Here is a 21,450-nt window from a genome sequence, read left to right as displayed (position 1 = left end):
TCCGAAACAACCTCTCCCATCTTTGGTGTGATTTCTAAGAAAGGAAGGGGCAGATGAGGGAGGATGCAACCCACCAAGGCAACAGAAACAACAGCATCGGGCTGGGAACGACAAAAAAAGGCCCCATTATTGATCTTTAAATAATAGATAGAGAGATGGAAAGGTGGAGGGAGAGGAAGGGGTGAAGAAGTAATAGAAGATGGAGGAATCCCTGACTAAAAGACAGACCCAAAAGTGAAGAAAAATAATGGACAGAGATTTAAAGGGTCATAAAAACACAGAGGAAGCTCAACAGTAAACCCATGTAGGCAGCAGGGAGGGCTCCAGCATCAGAATGATGCACACTGAGGTTGTGTTCTACTGGGATGAGCATGATATGATTTAAAGGGACAGTTCAACCATGAGCACAACACAATAAAACAATCAAATGGAATCAAGATGTTGAAAGCCTCTTGAAGAACAAAACTGACCCGAACAGACCTCCCGTTAAAGTCTTGGGCCATTTATTGCTGAAGTAAATAAAGTAGGCCTCATAAATGCTCAGTGCCTTGAATGAGAAGCCCTCCTGGCCTCACGGAGCAACTCCACTGGCCTACATTTCACTGCCTGTCATCTGATGCCAAATTTCCAGCCACACAGTCGATATTTCAATAACCATCCTCTGATGTTAGAAATTAGATCAGACGGGTATGGCGTGCTATTTGCTAAGGGCTGCTGCCTGATGGCAAAATAAACTTTCCATAGCAGTTTAATCTACAGTCCAAGTTGGTGCCAAACTGAGATGCAGAAAAGGTGCAAAAGCCAGTTGGTAGCCTGAATTCACTGCAGAGAGGTAAAACTAAATGATTTGTTTTTTCTGTCTGAGATCGTTTGTAGTACATGATTGCACTGTTAAATCGGTTCAATGCAAAGCTGCATGGGCTGCAGTTGTACCGAACGGGCCGGTGATTCATCCAACATCAATCTCCCTGCAATGAAAAATGGCCCAGCCGGGTCAAGGCAGCCAAAAGTGTCAAAACAGGCAGACTTGTGGAGAAAATAACGAGCCGCCATTCTGGAAGGCAGTCAGTTACAAACAGTGAAAACCTCTTGTGGAATAAAAAAAAAGAAGCTTTCATATACTCAATGATTCATTATTTTTTGCTAGTCTCTTTTGTGTCTTTTCTCCATCTTCTTCTCCCTCAACCTTCTAATCACGCTCCAGAACTGCTCCTCTTTTCTTTTTTCCCCTTGTGAGTTTCAAACATTTTGTGAGGGGATTAAAATCCCTTTTTTCAGAACATTCTCACACTTTGCTTCTATATCCATCAGTGTTTCTGCTACTGTACCTAAAAACAGAGCACCATCAGCCTAATGGGAAGAAAGGGAATGCTCAATTAACCTTTGCAAAAGGTGGGCTCATCACGGATGGTGATCAATTAACATGGACTTCAAACAGGCAGCGCTGGATGAAACCTCAGCAGCTATGGGAGGAAGATAAATAAGCTTAGATGGGCCAGTGAGAAAATACAGATGTACTAGTTCAAGTTGAGGAAGCGGAAAACAATTATATTTTATGGCTAAAATATGAGACATGAGAGACTGGAGGCCTTAAGGTTCGAAAACATCACCTCCTCTGAATCATTGCACTGCTAATAACCTGCAAAAATGTTAATGCTTCAATGAGGACCGAGCCGAAACATCAGGTTTTAATAGCTTTAAAACATTGGCAAAGATGGCAGCCAAAAACTGACTTATTATCCGAGTCACAGTATCATAACTGACTGATCAAATGACAAAAAAAAAAAATCTACTTTGGGAAACTGCATTTTTTGACTTCTTGATATTTTTGAGACCAAGAATAAAATACACTCCTACAATAACTCAAGTGAGTTTATCATTTCAACGGAAAATGTCCACTACAGAACATATGATGAAATTCAATATGCTCCTTTGAAAAAATTTTTTTTGTATTATACAACATGAGACAATTTTTCATCTGTTGCAGTCACATTTTTAAAAGCCAAATTTCGACATTGGAAACCAAAAGCTAAAATTTGTCCATGATTAATGGATTTTTTTCAAATTCAAAAGAACGTCAGTACTTGTGTGTACACAGCTGCACTAATGACCTATCATGAGGTTTTACAAGGTTTACCCCCCTGCTGAAGAAACACTAGACCTTTTTAAACTGAAGATGGCTTTTTGTAGAACTTGGATCAAATAAGGGATGGACAACAATAGAGCTGGGTAACAAGGCAGGAAGGTTGTTCTGTACTGTATGTGACACCTTAGACTGCAACATCTTCCCTCTTTATCCCCTTTCATCTCCAGGGACCCAATTATTACTCATCCTATTGCAAGCACGCACACACACACACACAATCAAGACAACATCTTGGAGGCTTTCGACACCCAGACAGATTCTTCCAGAGTGACAGACATATAGAGATCTATAGAAAAACTCATTCTGCTGAAACGACCGCAGCAGAGTGGTCTCTGGATGTTGTCATGAAGCTAATGCTGCAGAACATCCCTCCATCTTTTTTAAAAGTCCAAAATAGACCAAACAAGACGCCCAAAAGTAGACACTTCCTGCACGGAGGCTGCTTTTCTTACATCATCACAAAGTTCACTGGAGGCAAACTCTGGCAGATTATTTTGGGATGCAAAAAACTAGGCCATCAAACTGTTAATTATACACAGCTACATCATCACCAGTTCAGTGCCGAGTACTGGCAACAGGCAGATCAGATGGATTCATGTACAGACTGAGTTATAGAATGAAAACCAACAAAGAAAAAAAGACATGCACAGCACTCACTGCCATGGCGACACTTTACTCAAGAAAAAAACACTACATAGGTTTAAACTTCACCTGCAGAGTTTAAATCAGTTCAAACATTAAACCAGATTTAAAACACAGGAGCGGCGTGCTGACCCTTCAGAAATATCTTTTTTTGGAAATCAGTTGCAGCTGATGGGAGTAGCAAAACACTGATGTGAGGCCAAAGAAAACATCCCACATCTTCAATACGTCACAGCTCTTCATGTGGATCAGGTTTACTTTCTATGGCGACTAAATGCTGTTCAAACAAAAGCAGGTCTGGAATCAGGCAGATTTTCCAAACACTCCTATGTAAAGATAATAATTAGTCTTTCATTTTCATTTTCAAATCCATCTCCCTCCACAGGGCAGCAGCTGGAAAAGACTTTGGCGTGATACCAGCAGCAACAGTTATTAGTATTTTCAGTAGGTTTAAAATTCACATTAAAGCCAAAGCAGAACATGCAAGTGTCCCTCAAACACATATCATGAATATGCATATGAATGAAGCTCATTTTCTCTGATCCCCACCCTATCGCTTTCTCTCAGAAACACACACATATACACACACACAGAGGCGGCAACATCCAGAGCCAGAGGCACTGGCCAGAAAAAGGGATTACGACATCGCTTACTTTGGAGGACCACGGCTGCAAGCAGTTGGCATAGCAACGGACCAGGAAAGCCATTTCCACGGGAGGGAGGGTGCCAGTGAGGGGAAGTTTCCCCTCGTTCGGCAAGAGATGAAAAAAATGAGGAGGGCAAAGGCTGACGCCGCTCTCTTTGCTGAGAATTGTCCAGAAGGTGGTTTTAAAAAAGAAAAATTGTTTTCACTGAGTTGCCAGTAAAGGACAGAAGATCAGCTGGACGACAGTCAGATGTCACCACGGAATGAGACTTTAAGTCAAGACAGATCCATTCATATGTGAAGCTTTCCGTCTTCTACTTAAACATTCAAGGGAACTGCAACGGGGACGCTTACAGCCCTCTCTGATATGAGAAACTGTGCAGAATATTCAAAGCTAAATCCACAATAAAGGAGGCTGCATGGCGATAGATAAAACCATCAAACTTAACATACAAGTTTAGTTCATCTTTCTGGTGAAAGTTCAGTGAAGAAGCTCAGCGAGTCAATTTTGCCCCCTTGATGCTGCTTTTTACTTCATTAGGAAGCAGAGGTTTCCTTTCTTAAAAGATGAATAAATGCAGAATAGAAAAGAGGGGCTCGTCTGCAGCCCCACAGAAAGAAGCCTCTCGCCTGGCTTCAAGCAATCCAAACAATCTCCTTTCAGCTCCCAAAAGCCTGGATCATTAAGCTGCAGTTCTTCCCTCCTTCTCATACACTGTCTATGTCTGTCAAACTCCTTTCTTCGACTCTTTGCAACTCTTTTTTTCTCTATAAAGCTCCAGCGGTGCGTGTGTGCGCCCGGTGGTGCAGCTCCATGGCAGAGGCCAGTGATCCTGCTCCTGCAGCCCAAGCTTTAAGATCTCATCCCCGGTTAGTGCTCCCACCTCACGCCGGCATTCCTCCTCCCCCTCCCATCCTTGGAGAGAAGCTACCGTGGATGGATGCTGCGCTAAGGAGAGCCGGCTGCTAATGGTGAGAGTGGGAACGAGGAGAGGAAAGGGAAGGGAGGGGAATCCAGCTGAAAAAGAATGACATCACCTGTGCAGCGGGAGAGGGAGGGAGACAGAGAGAGAGGGGAGGTGGCACAAATGAGGAGAGCAGAGGGAAACTGCATTAGATGGATTGGATGCTGAGCAGATGTGGATGAGAGAGAGACGGAGAATGGGAGAAATGGAGATAGAGAGGAAAGCGAGGGAACATCTTTATTGATCTGCTGGTAACATAAAGCTGAGTGTATTGAAGCAACCCCCTCCCCTTTGTGAGCGTGCCGCATAAATTACAAAAAAACGAGGGGGGTGAGGCATAAATCACAGAGCCCCTGTGAGATACAAGGACAGACGCTCCCGAATGTGAACATGCGGCACAATAGCAGAAAGTGGTAATAGGTTTTCTTCTTCTAGAACCGTGTAAGAGTTGAACACAAAAGACAGAATTTCACATGTGAGAAAGACAATAATCACACATACAGCACCTCAATCTGAGACCGTGGATTGAAACGCGGCTTATAAAAGGCATTAGGTTGAGCAGTTTGTTACTGTTAATCATTTGAAGCAGACCTGGCTCTATAAATCTGAATCTATAAATAACCCAGAGTGTGGTTTTTCCCACTCGAAGCACCAGATGTGGAATACCACCCAAGAAAGTTGGACCAACGGCTTGAGATCCGTGGTCACATCCCAATTAGCACTGAAGTCAGAAGAGGTCTAGCTGTCAAAACTGCCGGTTTAAAATGTGCATTTTAAACACAACAGACACAAACCACAGTAATATTTCATCTGGACGACTCTATACTTTAATTGGAATCATAATCATTTTAATGACAGCACTAGACATAAACTCCAAAGAGTCATTCCTCGTCACTATGAAGAGCCAACTCCAGTGTTATCAGCCCATTAAATGGCCACCTTCTCTTTAACCCTTCTCTGATCCCCCATGAAACTCAGTCACCGTCCATTTTGTTCAACGATAATAAGAAACGGACCCACATTGTCTGCGAGATCATTTTGCTGCCTAAACCCAAGCAAGCAGCAGGTACAAAAGGGAAGTAAAGCAGGTATGAAAAGCTCAATTTCACACCATTCTGGTTGGACTAAGATGTTTACGAGCAAACAAGCATTTTAAAAGTCCAGCTTTAATTAACACCATAAATTTGTTTTTTTTTTGTGTGTGCCATGAAAATGTTCTTCCTTTACCAACATTAATGTGCTGCACTTCAAATAATTTGTTCTTGTAACAAAACAGTCTCTCTCCTTTAACGGCATTCACCTCATTATCTCTGCATGCTACTATTTTTACTCTTTCTGCTAGCTGCTCTGAATAAGGATGCCTACCCTCAAACAACTCTCCTCTGCCCAAATGAGGCAAAAATACTCCTCCTGACTAAGAATGACATCATCCTTTTACTCTGCAGCCAATCAGATTCAAGCACATGGAGCCCTGCCTTCAGAGGAGCGCTATGTACACAAGAGAGCCTGGAGAGAAAAAGAAAAAGCTGGAAACAGATCACTGGATAAGCAGAGAGCGACAGAGAGACCGATATACAAAATAAAGGTAGCTAATAGACTAAAAAGATGAAAAGATGAAATAACACAAATACACACATCCTATGAACATCATTCCACATGAATGAAATTACCGAGCCCTGAACGGATGGAAGACTCTGGGCCTAATGGAGGGCTCTGTCAAAGAGTATATGAGCATCTCAGAAAGAAAAAGCTGTGCTCACTCTCTGGATGTGTGTTTAAGTAGGTGCAGCAGTGCGTCTCCTTTCCCTGCCGCACTCACAGCAAGAGGCATCAGAGGCTCAACATGACACAGAACATTTGGGAAACGGAAGTTCTGGAGCTTCTTTAGCTAAGCACGAGAAGGATGGCGAAAGAAGCCTGGCTTCACACAGTTATTAATCAACATTTCTCCTTCTTGTTTATGCATTCAGCAGACACCTTTATCCAAAACGACAAACAGGTAGGCAGATAGGGTAAGGGGGTTTGGCCTAAGGACCACTGCTGGAGGTAGTACCTTTCATGCAGGGGATTTGAACCCTGGTCTCCCACACGAAAGGTGGAAATCATACCACTACACAGAATTTAGTTTAGATACATTTCATAAGCAGATTACTATCACTGTAGTCGTGGCCACCCTCATGCTGCTCTCTGCTTTATATCGTCACACACAAGTACTGAACACAATGGCTAAAATAAGCCAAAATCAACTAAATTAGTGTTTCGTGACATCTGATGATGTGAAATCGGAGTTTTCTTGAAATAAAATCCTTTTTAGAGAATAAACTATCTCAGACACAGAGCTGCTGGGAGACAAACACAAACTAAATACATTAAAAGACAAAAAAAGGAAGGATGGACGAGGTAATTCAGAAGCCAAAGTCACAAATCTCTGTGTGGTCAAGACACATTTGGCTCTATAAATTTCCATTTAAAAAGGGGTTTGAAGGGAAAGTGAAGAAGGAACTGAAATGAGAAACACAGGCTTTGCACTCATGGTGAACAGGGCTATCTGAGTAATTAACACAAGGCAACTTCATGTGGTGACAAAATGTCCCTCAACTCATGTCGTGCGACTGACCCGATTCTCTGTTCAAAATTAAAACATTAAAGCACACACACACACACACACACACACACACACACACACACACAGCTTTCTGAGAGCACCGTTCAGAGTAAGTGCACAAAAGATGAGGAATCTGTGTGCGAAACACGAAGCAGGATACACGTCACACAGGAAATACTTCCTGGAACAGTCTGTGATTGTGTGCGCTCGCTTGCATGAGTTTCGTCACGTCAGGTGAGTGTTTTATGGACGAAGCAGAGAGAACAGAAACGACAAACGACAATATTTATGCAAGAAAGAAAAGGTATGTGAAGATGCAAAAAGAAACAGTCAACATGTGCAGGCCAGATGAATTTTTGACCACAAAAAGAAAATTTCTATATTTTTGGAAAACAAGAGACGAACAACAGACAGGAAATGTCAGACTGTCGCACATGCTGTGCAGCTTACACTGGCTACATGTGCACAGTGCATCCTGTACGTGTGGTTGGGCGCTCTGTGTCAATACCTTTTGTCATTCAGCATGAAGCTGGGACAACTGGCCCACGAGACACCACATGCACTCATTTGAATGCGCTCACAAGCTTGCACAGAGTGGTCAGATGCAGTCTGTGTGTGTGTGTGTGTGTGTGTGTGTGTGTGTGTACGGGGATACATCTCACATCTAATCAGTTCTGCCAGGCTAATTAAAAAGAGTCAGCTGAATAAAGATCCTGCTGTTCTGTAGAACACAGATGTGGAGCCACATACACACGTGAAGAAGCGCCGAGTTGTCAGCTTAGACAACACTTCTCTGTTGGAACTTTGATGTGCAATAATCCCCTAATAACCCCCTTCAAATGGACAACACAACGGAAATGTGAAGTACGTTTGGTGTTTCACACATTTTTGTGCCACGTGGTGGTGAGAATGGTGGCATAAAAGTTACAGAGAAGCTGATCTGAATCCAGTTGGAGGGGCAGTTTCTACTCCGTAATATTTCCAGGTATGACAGCACATCTCTGTCTTCCTATGAAGCACATCTGTGGAGGAAGACTGGATCTGTCCACACATTGTCCCAAAAATGACCAAGTTCTTGCATGAAAACTGCCTCATTACCACTGCAATTTATAAAAATCCACTTGGCACAGATATAGGGACCTCGGCTCACATCCAGATGATGTCCTGTGTGCAAGACACAATCGCTTTAAGCACAAAGCCCTCCGAATAAAAAATGAAAAAGGAGAGTAGTCCCTAAGTATATACTTGTGTGAGTGAGCGTGTCTGTGTGAAAGACAAGACAGGAATTCCTGCCATTTAAACCGGCCCTTCCCTTTCCGACAGGTCCCTGCAGAGTCAGCCTGACAGGGAGGTTTTAAGCCTTGAAGATCAAGAGAGCAGCAAAAATAAAATAGAACCGGCACTAAATAACCGGTGAAAATGATACACAATGGACTCTCTTGGCCAGTTTCTGTCAGCTGTGCTGTGAAGGTAATGGGCAGTTTCTGCAAAAAACAAAAAAGGCTCCTGACATGTCGATAACGATGGATAAGCATCATCATGCAGAGTGAGAAACAACCCACAGGGGCCAGTACCAGGGAAAGATGAATTGTAAGCAAACAAGGGGAGACGGTGTGTCGAACACAAGCACGCGAGAGAGAAAAAAAAAAGAGGGGGAGACTCATGGATGAAAGATTTAGACAAAAAGGGGGGGAGCGGGTGGCTGAGCAGGAGGGAAAAAACTGCCAGTGGGATTTTACAAGGTGAAGAAGAGGCAAGTTTGGAAGAGTAAAAGCCTGGGTGTGTTTTATAGCACCTATTCATTTTTTACTTTACTGATCATCTGCTTTTGTTCCCGTAAAGGGAACCCTGCACACAAGATGAACAGCAGAAAGCTTCAAATAGCCTTCACTTAAAGGTTAATCTCATCCTGATGTAAGAGAAACAGGGATAAAACGGATTCAAACGTGGTTCAACATTGGTCCAAAACAGGGAAGATGCAGATAAGATGGGGACAAGGAAGAGGGGAGAAGGGATGGAGGGAGGAGGAGAGAAGAAGCAGTGAGGAAAATAGAGTGGGAGTTCAACAAGGTTGTCATCTTAATGCTGATGATGTCATCCCTAAAATTAGCAGCAACAACAGCCACAGACAGTGCCCCACTGGTGTACTGTGCTGTCCAACATACTGTACTCTGCATGCACTCCTGCACACTGTCAGGATGTCTGCACCGTTCAACAGCCTCACAAAAGAAGAGAACCAGAGAGCGATCTTAAATATGAAATGAGGGAGATTGCAAACAACCTGTTACGCTACTAATGTCCTATGATGCTCATGCACGAGGGAAAAACCCCGATGCTGAGTAAAAAGTCTGGTTTTGGTAAATAATGGAAAAAAGGGACATGCAGTTCAAAGAAAGCTGCCGTCGATGTCACAACCCACATTTCATAACGGTTTCTACGGTTCAATCCCTGTGGTGTTGTTGGCTGTCGGAGGGTAGCAGTCAAAGACTGGGCCGAGTATTTTGAGCCTTGGTAACAATTTGAGGAAGTAAACAAGTCGTTGATTGGCTCGTGATCGCTGAACCAGACTGTTCCAGCTGTTTGGCTGAAAAATATTTTGATCGTGGTTTTTCTGCACGTCTACCGTTACGTTTCACTGCTTTTCCCGAGGTTTCATTTGTCAATAAAATAGAAGCACAGCATGTTCTCCTCAACTGCAGTTAATTTTGCCTCCGACTTTTTATCCTAATGCAGGGTTAATTGAAAGTGCTGTCAACCGGGTTCCAAAGCTAAAAAAAAAAAAAAAATGGTAAATTAACTACTTCTGCCGAGAGCATTTAAAGAACAAACTTCTATAAACCGCAGCAGACAGTCTGAGAAACTGCAAATAATCCCAGCTCAACCTCCCCTCCTCCGTTCTCCCGTCTTTGTCCTCCTGACCTCTCCTCTTTTACCCCTCCCTCACATTAAATCCCCTCCTGACATTCTCACAACCTTCACCTTTGCCTCATCCCTACAACACACGGCTCCTCCTCCTCCTGCTGCACGCCCACATCTTTCTCTCATAATCCTTTCTCCTCACCGTCATTCCTCAGCCACATATCCATCTTTTCTAAATCTTCTCATTCTTTAGCATTGCCTCTCTGTGCTCCTTAATCAAGTTCAAAGACAATTTTCTTTACAGTTTCTTATCTCTTTAAAGACCCAACATTTTCTACATGCATGCACCCCCACACACATCTCACCTTTCCCCCTTCATTCCATCCCTCTACCTTTGTCTTCTTTATATATATATATATATATATTAAAAAAAGTTACTGTTATGTTTCACAGCTGCAACTGAAAAATAGAGACTGACTATTTTATCAGTGAAGGAATGCAAATTTTAATCGTGTGGCTTTCATTGTTCTTTTCTGTCCACTTGTTCCTGACTCTCCATCTCTCCCTGGGGCCCTGCTTGGTCGAGGAGAGGCAGAGCTGGCCCCCACCTGCATTCTGATAGAATGAGACCAGATGAGCTCAGGAAAGGAGTAGATGGACAAAAAGCAGCACGCAGCTTTAAAACCCAAGCAGCCCAGAATATTCCAGCTCTGCGCAGATACAGCAGCACGAGTATTACAGGATGGGCTGAAACGTCATTGTTAGATAATGCCAAGCAAAACGCTATGAAACTAACCAACCCCGCTGAGCTAATTCCAACATAATCAGCACAGGAAATTAACTTTTTCAACAACACAGAGGCTGGAGTTCCACAGCTTTCCCAAACATGGCCGTTTAACCAGCCTGCTCAACTTAAGCAGGCCTTTAGCAGTCAAAGAGATAAGGAGACACACTTCTCATCAGCTCGGATGGAGAAGCTTTCCACCATTACACCTTTGTGGCTTTCAAATCTCAAGATGCAAGATGTTGCAGGGTCATTTCAATTCTTCCTACCAGGTTGACACCATTATGACGAAGCATCTTCATGAGTCACACTAATGACTTACTGGTCTCACGAGGAATGCAACCTTAGATTTAACCCGATTGTAAGTAGTGACGTCAGAGTAATCCGAGTAAGGCATCAGCACGAGGAGCACAAGCTCATCAAACTGAGTTCAAATGATACCACCAAAGACGGTGTCACCGTGATAAAGTCATCGCTGATGCATTCCTAAAAATACTGGTATTATATGAACCACGACAGTCCATTTTATCCTGATGTATTGTGCATAAAGTGTTTCTTCATGGTGTGACCTTTGACTTTTGAAAATAATAATCATAATCTAATCATATTTTCAAACTATAACTGCATAAATAAGAATGAACTCTTGGAGCCACAACCATGGTCCCTGAGCAGCTGCCTCATATACAGGTCAATGGTGGCTCAAGCTTTTCATTACTGATGAGAGAAGCTTTTTTTTCTTCTGTCTTACAAAAACACTCAAACATCAGACATTTTGCCTGGAACACAGGAAGTTAGCAAACCCCAGACGTTGCAAGTGTGCATTTCCGGTGTGTGATGTGCACCGACACTACACTACTTTTAAATCAGCAGGGAGGATTGCTGCTTCACGCCTCACGTTCAAGACAGTTACAGTGACTAATAAGCAGCACGACCTCACACAGAAACAGATAAACCTGGCACAGAAACTAAAGAGCAGCTGGTATCTTAAAGCAAAGCAAACATATCTGTGTTGATATTCTGCTGTGGATAGGATTTAACTTTAAATGTAGCACAAAGGGAACCACTATAATATCACTTTGCTGATTTAGATCTAGTGCTGTGTATGTTGAAGTATATACCGTGCAGGTGGCTGAACCTGCACTGAATTAATGAGCCAGAGGTGCCGTGGAGCAGCTCGGCTGAAAGAGCCCTTTGAACAGGCTTCCTCTGCAGAGCAAATGAGGGGATGGCTTCATCTATCTATCTTCCCTGCAGGAGGCAGACAATAAGCCAGAGAGGCATCTGATGTCTAAATGAAGTGACTTTCCGTGTGTGCATCAGTTACAGCGCAACATTTGTGTGTGTGTGTGGGTTGTATGAAGCTGAGTCATTAGGGAATCCCAGCGGTGTGTTATTGCAGTGAGAGAATGCGCAGGATCTTCTGTCTCTGCTCGGTGGAAGAGGAATCAGGTTTCTGAATCAATACAAATCAATCACAACCACCTTAAGCATGGCACCGAATATGATAAAGTATATTAAGTTAAATAATAAAATAAATCTTGATATGATCAGAAATTTGACTTTTCCTGGTTTGAAAATAAAGAAAAATACCAGCTAATGTTCCAGCTCATCGGTGTGACCCCTTTCTGTTTAGTGCAGTATTCTCTGTTTAAGCTACATAAATGCTACTTTTTCTTTCAATTCTTAACCTGGGGGGGGGTACTCCACTCCACTCCTTTCACTCAAGAGTAAGCCATTAAGAGGCATAGACGGACACCAGACACCACTACAGAGCAGTGATAATGGATTACTGATGTTATTATGGATCAATATACATCCAAACGACATCGTGTGATCCACTGCCAGAACAGTTCTGTTTCATGTGCTTATGTGTGAATAATATCATTTCAGCTCACACATTAGAAAATTAAATACGAGCAACTCCCTAAGTTGAAATGCATAAAGCAAACAAAAGTCATTAAAAAAATCATTTCTCACTTGGTCAAAGGAAAAAACAATCAGCAAATCAACTACTTCTTGCTAAAGCACTTAAAGAACAAACTTCTATTAACAGCAGCAGACACAACGTCAGACTCTGCACAGACGTCTGATAAACAGAAAATAATTCCTACACATTCCTTTTTTACTAAGCAAACTGCTGCTTTATGTCCAGCGCAGAGCAGGACAATGTCACATCTTACACCAGCATCTCACTACACACACATTTATGAGAAATTAAGACTTATTTCTATACAGGAACACATTTTATGATAGATCTCTCTCTGCCAGACCGGTAAATGTGAGGAAACTGACCTCAAAACAGCCCACGAGGGGAAATGTTTTCATTCTCAGAGAGGAAACCTGAAAATGATTAAGGGTCACTTAAACCTGCCTCCATCCTCTAAAGTTTCATTTTCAACTGAACAAAACCATCCTCAGTCGTTGTTCCCAGCATGCATCTGTTTGTTCCCCTGTTGGCCCTCTTCCTATCTGCCACCCACTGTGTCAGCAGACAGCAGTAAGCATGTGTGTGGCAGCCTCAAAACAACCTGCTTCCCCCCTCCTCAAAACTGCCTGTGTCTCAACAATAGGTGCCTGAATCAGGAGCCACACACACATGCACACCAGACATGCCAACACCAAAAAAAGCCTGATGCATGTGGAGATACAGCGAGGCAGAAGCATGCAGTGTTAAATGGAAGCATCAATGGAGGCAAAGCTTCACTTATTGCTTCCTACCTGGTTGTTGACATAACCCTGAGGGGAGGAACACCACCAGACCGGGGAAAGGGAAGAGAAACAAGACACAGTCAGAAGAAGAAAGTATGCAAAGTCTGTGTGTCTTTGTATTGAGAGAGAAATGATTGAAGGCCAAGAAGTCAAGAGCTCCACTCATGCCATAGGACAATAAACCTTTGTTACACGGATGTGGTTTCGCCATGTCTTACAAATTCCTCTGTTTTCCAATCCTGCTCCAATACGATCCCAAAGCGTTGGCTAATTCTATCTATTTTCTGGACCATTGCTTTGTTTTTTGTCCTGCATCGTCGTAGTGTTGCTGTGCTCGCACATCCAGCCTATCCAGAGTGGAGAAACTTTACACTAAATGCAGTCGCAGACTACAATGTGGTGGGACTCTGCGTCGCTGAAGGCTAGAAATGTAATTTCAAAAAGTGGAACAATCACCGAGGGAGTACAGGGGCAGGTAGGGTCGACAGAGGACACTTTTAAGCTCTCCATTAAGCCCCCTTTGTAACGCCCCAGGGAGCTTTACACCAGCAGGGAAAAGTGTGTGTGCGAACCAAGCGTTCTGCATAAGTGCCTTTGTGTGTGTGAGTAGCAAAGCGTGGCTTCAGATGATTAGCTGAAACTGTAACTGACACAATGCTGGCCCCAAGTGATCCTATCAGAGGGAGGGAAATTCACCCTTACATAGGGGACGTACTGTTCAACCCTTTCTTACACTGACTTCTTCTCAAGAAAAACTTACACTAATGACTTTTCTTTAGAGAAACTTAATTTGATTCCTTGGGACACAATTCCATTTTCATTTCATGAGAAACACAGGTGACACATCTTAAATGGACACAAACAAGAGAGTTCAGCAGCACTGCTATTAATAGAAACTGTTAAAAAGCTTGAGCTGTTGTCAAGCAACTCCTAATCTTTCTCATAAAATCATATTTTAATCTAAAAGTAAAAGCAAGAATTCAATATGACAGAGCAGATGTCTGGCTGTCAGAAAAACTGTCAGGATTAAACCGTTAAGAGCAGAGAACACTTTCCAACTGTCATGTTCCAGTGCTGGGGCTGAAAGCTCTGATGAGTCAGCACGTTTCAGAAAACCAAACACAAACCCTGCTCCTGTCTTAAAGACAGCTATCAGTCCTCCCCACCTAAGCATGTTGAAGGCCCGACAGCGTGCTCGGTTCAGATCCCGTTACTCAAACCGAACATGTAAACAGCTGTTAGAGGGTCAGCACTGGCTGCTGTTGCCAACAACATTTGTCATCTTACCGTGTTGTAGCCGGCGGGTTCTTGGCCGTCTGTGATAAGTTCCCGCTCTCCTCTGGGGTTCACCCTCCTGAAGCGCCGTCTGGACCGCCGCTGGGACCCCTCTCTCTGGAGGAAGCTGTCGTCTCCTTCACTGCCGTTATCCACCTGCAATACACAGTCGACACTCTCCTCAGAACAGAAGGTTCTGTTGGACCTGCAGCCACAACCCTTAGGTCCGTGGGGGCAGCTGGACGACCTATCCACACGGTTTGAGGCCTGAGAGCACGGCTCAGAGCTGCTGCGTTGCAGTAGTTCAGACTTTTGGACCTTAGGAACCGCATTCAGATTTGTAAATTCCACATTGTGGTTGTCAGTTTCTGATTTTTGCTGCTTATAATCCAAGTTTGGGGTCTCAGCTTCTGTCAGATTCTTGAATGTGTTCCCTTCCTTTCTCGGTGGCTCTTCTTCCTGTCCAGGAGCTTCTGAGATCTGGCCCTGCTCTTCGGCTGGCTCCTGGTTGAACATCCAGTTCTTCCAGAGCGCAGAGAGCCGGTGCCAGCGGAGCACACTCATCCGGACTCAAGGACGGTATCAGAACAACACATAAAAGCAGGAAATACCGCAGGGGAGGGGAATAAGAAAAGCAGGGAAACTTCTACACAAAAGATGAAAAGAATGGTCGCGGCCGAGAATTTACAACAAAGTCAAAAATCCTGAGGGATTCCCCAACATCACATCCTGTGGGGCAAGCGTCCAGAAGAAAAGAAAAACAAGAATCAAACTAAATGAGCCGAACAAGGGGACTGACAGAAAAACGAGCGCTGCATCTTTTTTTGGAGCTGGAGACGGAGTTCAGCTGCTCAACACGTTGCATACTGACAGACTTACTCACATGCTCGCTCGCTCGCTCGCTCTCTGTCGCCGTCTGACACGCGCACAGAGCAAACACTCAGCCCACAGCTTCCTCCAGGAAGCCGTAAATACACAAATATCCTCTGCAGGCAGAAAGAAAAACAGCATGGCACACAGATTCCGACCATACAATTCATTCCCGGTCTGTTATTGCCAAAACAATTCACCTTGTTTTTTTCCTCATTACATAATGTTAAGTAAGTGAATAGCCTTGTTATATCAGTTATGACCACGATGTTTTTTCCCTTTTCTTTTAAATGTAAAACATGTCACAAAACAGGTCTTTTTTCCCCAATTGTACCATTCTGTCCTTAATTTGTCTTTTATTCTCCTGTTTCTTCTGTATTTATTCAAATCATGATTTGAAAGAGAAGAGAGTTGTTGTGTTCCAGTTTGTCCAGCTTCCCGTTGGTCTGAGAAGAAAAGAATAGTAAGAAGGTCCATGTGGTGGAGTTTGAACATTTTTGAGCTCCATCTTCCTGCCCACTCTCTCTCTCTCTCTCCTGTATCTTTATTATTTCCATCTCTGGTAGTTCTAGAAGCTCTGATACTTGATCTAACCCTTGATTTGATCAATTCTGATGAAATTTTGGTCTTTTATCCATGCAATATTGGGGGATATTTGAGTCTTTCAACTTGTCCCCTTGAGCTCACAATGTGACTGTAAAGCAATTAGAACACTAAACTGCGATCTCGTCACAGATACTCCACACCACAAACACTGCCATTGTTGGGGACCATGGTGTATTCTTTCCTCAGGTCAGTCATGTGCGTTCAGACATCTTATGTATAAAGACTCATGACGGGCTGCAACCGGTGATAAGGACGTAGCGTGCGGCGACTGCGTTTGTGTTCAGAGAAATATGGAAGATTTGAAGAACAACAAGACCAGCAGTGTATTTGTGCTGGTTGCCTTCCAGTGTCCTCATGTAATAAAACTCACTAAACAGTATCCTAAAAGCGACCAAATGTTTAGGATTCCTCAAAAATAAACCCCACAGGGCTCACCGAGTTAAAACGCTTAGAATTATGATTAAATACAAGATATATATAATATATATTACACAGACTAACGGCTGCACAGTGGGTGATTCCAGCGTAATGGCCTCTTAAACAACTGAATGAAGGATCGTGCAACTGTTAAAAAAAAAGAAATCATTTTTGGGGTGGGTATAGGTATCGATTTGTCCCTTCACAGCAAAAAATGTCATCTCGCCTATAATGAGCCTCATGAGACAGACAGCCTTAAGGTGGTTAGAAATTTATCATACTTTCATGTCTTGACTTACTTTGAGTGTGTGTGTCGCCCGCCCCATGACCACCAGTCACTGCTATAAACATTTCCTGTTTCCGGAGCGCATTTAAAAAAAGAGTGCGATGAAGTCCACGTCGACTCATCTGTCGGTTTACATTCCTCTCCATCGGATGGTTTTCCCATCAGCTGACCTTTGTTTGCTTGTTTTACTTTTTAATTCCTCTCCTCTCACTGCACCTTCCATTCATTTCCCAGCATTCCCAGAACGCATAAAAACAACCTGTGAGTCCGAATGTCCCTCCTGTGACCAGAGTCATGACCAGATCACATTCCCTCCTGTATTCCCATGGCTCCAATTAGCTGATTGGCTGCAGTGCGGTGTGACAACCCCACAGTCCCCCTGCTCTTGTTTTCCTGTCACATTCAGTTCTCTGTGTTTTTCAGGAATCTGTCCTGTTTTTTTGTTTTTTTTCTTATCACTCGGTGAAGGTATCATCGATGATATGAACCCTTCCCCACTGACAGTGTTTAACCAGCACAATGGTCTCTATATATTTGGCTATATAATGGCACAGCTTTGCACTTGGTTACAAAATGTCTTAAAACCAGTTTCAAACTATTTTCAAACTGCTATCAAAGGCCAGTGGCTAACTTAGCTTAACCAATCCAAAATAGAAATATCAGTGAATAGAAGATTAAGCAGTAACTAATATTCTTATAATCAGTTTTACCAATTAACCAAATGTGTGAATTATTTCATCTTTACCTTTTGAAGAGGCAGATACGTTGGTCTCAGATCTTTATCAGGCATAAAGACTAATATGATCCATGATCTTTAGGGAAATTAATACATAACAAATGAGGGGAGCAAAGCCACAATGCATTCAAACTCTGTTTCTTTCCCTTTCTTTTTCGTTGTTGGTAAAGTCTTAACAAACTTTTGAAAAGTCTGAAATGGAGCAACTTGTACAATGTTGTTTCCTTCCTGTCAATCTGATACATAAGATCCAAGGAGCCACGCTGCCCTGCTGCGCTGAGACATGAGGAACCATTACAGGATACCGATAAACGTGGACAAGATGAGGAAATGCACAGATAATAACATCCTCTACATAATCTCCTCTGCCAGTTCTGAGTGGAAAAAAACAAAAAAGAAAACGACATACTTGGACATAAAGACATATGTGCAGATGAGGAAAAACACTTCATGTCCCCCCTAAGGTTCTGATTAGCTGATTCATTCAGTCTCTTTCTAAGCGTCTCCACTCTTCCTTCCACCCTCCACTTCTACAGACGTCTCTACGCTCCTCCAGGATGACACACACAGAGTCAATTGTATGATTCATTTAGAGGAAAGTTTAGCTGAAACTAATTTTATTCCCTCAGCAACAAAGTCTTCTTTTCTTAATCATACTGGCTTTATCTCCTGGTTCCCAGGCAACTGAATCGACCGAGCCTCTACAGAACCCTCGTTCAAATTCACACAATCCTGCCTTTAAGATGGTCAGCACCACTGCGGCCTTTTACTGCAGCAATACCCTCTGAATGGACCCAGTGGGGTAGTTGAGGATTAAGCATTTTGCTGAAAGAGCTCCTCACTGTTCTAAACCCATTTCAGTGTGGTAAACTTCAAGGAAAGTTATGCTCCGATGTCCCTGGAGCGGCTTGTTGGGCTGGGCAGCCTTCGATGTTGCTGATAGCTCGAACAAGCCTCAAGGTTGCCACAACATCATAATGCCCTTTATTCACACTGCAAGCAAGCACCGACACGTCTCGTCGTAAGATAACGGTCTTCCAACTCGTGTAAAGGCAGATGAGATAAAGAGATGCGCTGGGTGAGAAGTAAAAACATGACTCTGTGTCACGGCTCTGCTTTCAATCCAGTCTTACTGTCAGAGTTACGGCAGATATGCAGTGAAAAGAAATCCCTTGTGTTTACTTGCTCCTTGTGACTGGTGGATTAAAAGGAGGCTGTTGGTTGACTGGATGCTATTAGTGATCTGAACACTGTGTGGGGGACTGGTGCCGAGGAGCACATTTGATATTTTAACAATGAGGTCAAACAACATCATTATAGTCAACCTTTCTTTACTTCATCCTCCTCTTTCAGTCTTTCTTTACCTCTTCCTGTCATCTTTTCCTATTCCACCATTTTTCTCTCCCTCCACTCTTCCCTTTCCCCTTTTTTATAATGGTATCTTTCTTTCTTTTCTTCCGTCTTTCATATTTCTCCATCTTTCTTTCCTCCTCCCTTTGTGGCCTTCATTTTTATCCCCTTCTTCATCTCTTTTCCTTCTATCGCTCTCCCTTCCTTTTGTGCATCTCCTTCTTAACCCTTTGTTTCACCATTTCTTCTTTTATCTCCCTTTCCCTTCTTTCCTGTCTTGTTCCAGTCAACAAACACCTCTTCAGTTCTGGTTGATTTCTCTACGATGTCTGAGAAGCAACACTTGAAAGAATAAAAAAAGAAACTTACTTTGCCATACAAACACAAAAAGCACTTTTCACTGTACTCTTCTTGTTAACAATCTCCTGCACCGAGTTACTAACTCACTGTAGCTTAGAACAAAGATTGAAAACAGAGGAAAACACCTACCAGCTTACTAATTAACGAGGAACAGCTCACTTTTTAGTGATTAGCAAAGTGACAGACTATTTTTTGAGAAGTAACTTCCTGGAGCCTCCAAAGCCAAGAAAAAAGCTACATGCTGTTGTAAATTCCTACTTTAACCGTTACCAACATGCATAAGTTGAATAAAAAGACATTTTCAAGCCTCTGGAAGATATTCTAATCTTATTCCTCTCAGTTTCAGTGAAAGTGTAACTTCCTGTTGACGAGAGGATTTTTACCACCAGAAACTTACTGGAGGCACAAAATGAATGCTTTCATTATTGTGTTACATCACAAAGTGAAAGGGGCGAACAAATCTTGCGCATTATTGCTTCAGTTTCAAGCAAACAGAGCGAGACGCTGTCTAATGATGACAAGGTTCCATCACTTCTCCCCCCAGCTACAGGAGGGAGGTATTTTCTCAGTACCATCACAGATGGGAGACTTCCAAATCAAAAAGAAAATCTGTACAAAAACTTTCCATTCACGATTATGTTCTTTGACCTCATTGTTGGACGACATTATGAAACGTGTTCCTGGTTTCTTTAGGACTCAGCAGACATAAAAACAGCAGAGCAGGAAAGACTTTCAGGCAGGGAGGCAGAGATTTGTAAGAAGTGAGACCACCTGGAAGCAAACAGGAACACTCACCGTTATTTTCAAAATGCTGAAGAAGTCGAACGAAATGACTACATGATTATTCGTAACAGAGCACCGTAGCTGAGCTCCATGTGCCTCCTCTGAAAGGATGCCCCACACTCCTGTACTCACAGCCACACTCAGTTTTCTGAAGCTCAAAGCTCCTGTGTATCGTCCATCTGTTACATGAAGCGATTCTGACTGAAAAAAAATGCTTTTGCAGGTACAAAAATATTTGGGCTTCCAGTCAGGTCTAGCCAAGTCCAAAAGTAACTCAACCTTCAGCCTCTGCTTGTGTGTGAGGCCTCCGATGTAAATGTTGTCATCTGCACTAGTTTGCGGGGTTCCACCGGGTCCCTCCGTGGCGCCCAAATATGTGCAACTGCGCTGACTGAGGACGCCCATAAACAGACGGGGAGCAGAAGAACAACATGGACGCTGGATTTGGGTCGAAACTTTGCAAGAGATCTGTTATTCACTGTCGAACAATCCAAGCCCGTCTGTAGGAGGCATCAGCTATGCTAATACAACAGGGAGTAGGAATACAAAAGCATGCGGATAAATCAGACTGTTTTAAATCAAACTCTTTTCTAAGCCAACCTTCAGTGTGAATACTCTCCTGTACTGATAAAACTGTTTCTGTGTGCTAACCTCTTGATTGTTTTCACACCTAGAACCTGTCAGTATAGGACACAGATTGGTCCGAAACAACTTTATCTCGAGCAGCTTGATGCTAGGAGAGATGGATTTCTTTGGGATCATGTTTTCCTAAGAACATAGCTGCCATAAAAGGTAAGTGTAGACATTTCCCTACATTTCGTTCATTTCACATCATGACAAACCAGCTACGTGGGGGTGAGAAAGCAAGCTGCGTTAGAACAACCATGTTATCAGACTATTCGTAGATACTTTCATGTAAAAAAACACGTGCAACACTGATGCCTTCCAGAAGAGACTGAAAGTGCCATATTATCCTCATATTCAAGCTAAATGTGAGACAGGGAGAAGAGAAAGAAGAGGGAACCAGATAAAAGGTAGAACAGGATGAACAGGAGAAGGATGAAGCAGAAAAGAGTAATACAGACATCAAATAAAGACAGAAAAAATGGACTAATATCAAAGGCCAGAGAAGGGTGGGGCGGCAGGATAAAAGTGAGGTGTGGTGGGAGTGAGACAAAGGCAGGTCGAATCCAAGACAGAACGAGAGAGATGCGGCTTCTATACTCACCACAATCATTTCTGATGGCTCCAAAGTGATGCATTCACAGCCGCGTCTGCCCCCCAGCTGCTTGCCAAAACTGTGGAGATAGAGCGCACAAAGACACACGAGCGCAAAATCAGTTTAAAGCAGAAACAAACCCAAGCAGAGATGAGATAATTGCTCACAAGTAAAGCTGCGACAGATGCATTC

At 43.0% G+C, this 21,450-nt stretch overlaps 1 protein-coding gene across 10 annotated transcripts in view; it reads right to left on the bottom strand.

Moving 5' to 3' along the window:
* LOC140279964 (rap guanine nucleotide exchange factor 6-like) overlaps window positions 1-21,450 on the bottom strand; it is a 120,938-nt gene that overhangs the window by 59,067 nt on the left and 40,421 nt on the right. For 3 of the 10 annotated variants that reach the window (XM_072375190.1, XM_072375193.1, XM_072375195.1), the window contains 3 exons: window positions 21,268-21,337; window positions 14,644-14,787; window positions 13,366-13,383 (listed from right to left, as the gene is read on the bottom strand). In XM_072375190.1, coding sequence (XP_072231291.1) covers window positions 13,366-13,383; window positions 14,644-14,787; window positions 21,268-21,337 — 232 coding nt within the window. Of the gene's footprint in view, window positions 1-13,365; window positions 13,384-14,643; window positions 15,451-21,267; window positions 21,338-21,450 lie in introns of those variants that run through there. The other 7 variants (XM_072375187.1, XM_072375189.1, XM_072375196.1 and 4 more) reach the window with 3 other exon arrangements.

The sequence above is a fragment of the Leuresthes tenuis genome, unplaced genomic scaffold (assembly GCF_036924035.1).
Source record: "Leuresthes tenuis unplaced genomic scaffold, fLeuTen1.0.hap1 SCAF_21, whole genome shotgun sequence".
NCBI classification, from domain to species: domain Eukaryota; kingdom Metazoa; phylum Chordata; class Actinopteri; order Atheriniformes; family Atherinopsidae; genus Leuresthes; species Leuresthes tenuis.
The sequence above is the reverse complement of the archived record's forward strand: the minus strand, read 5'-3'. Positions and strand labels throughout refer to the sequence as shown.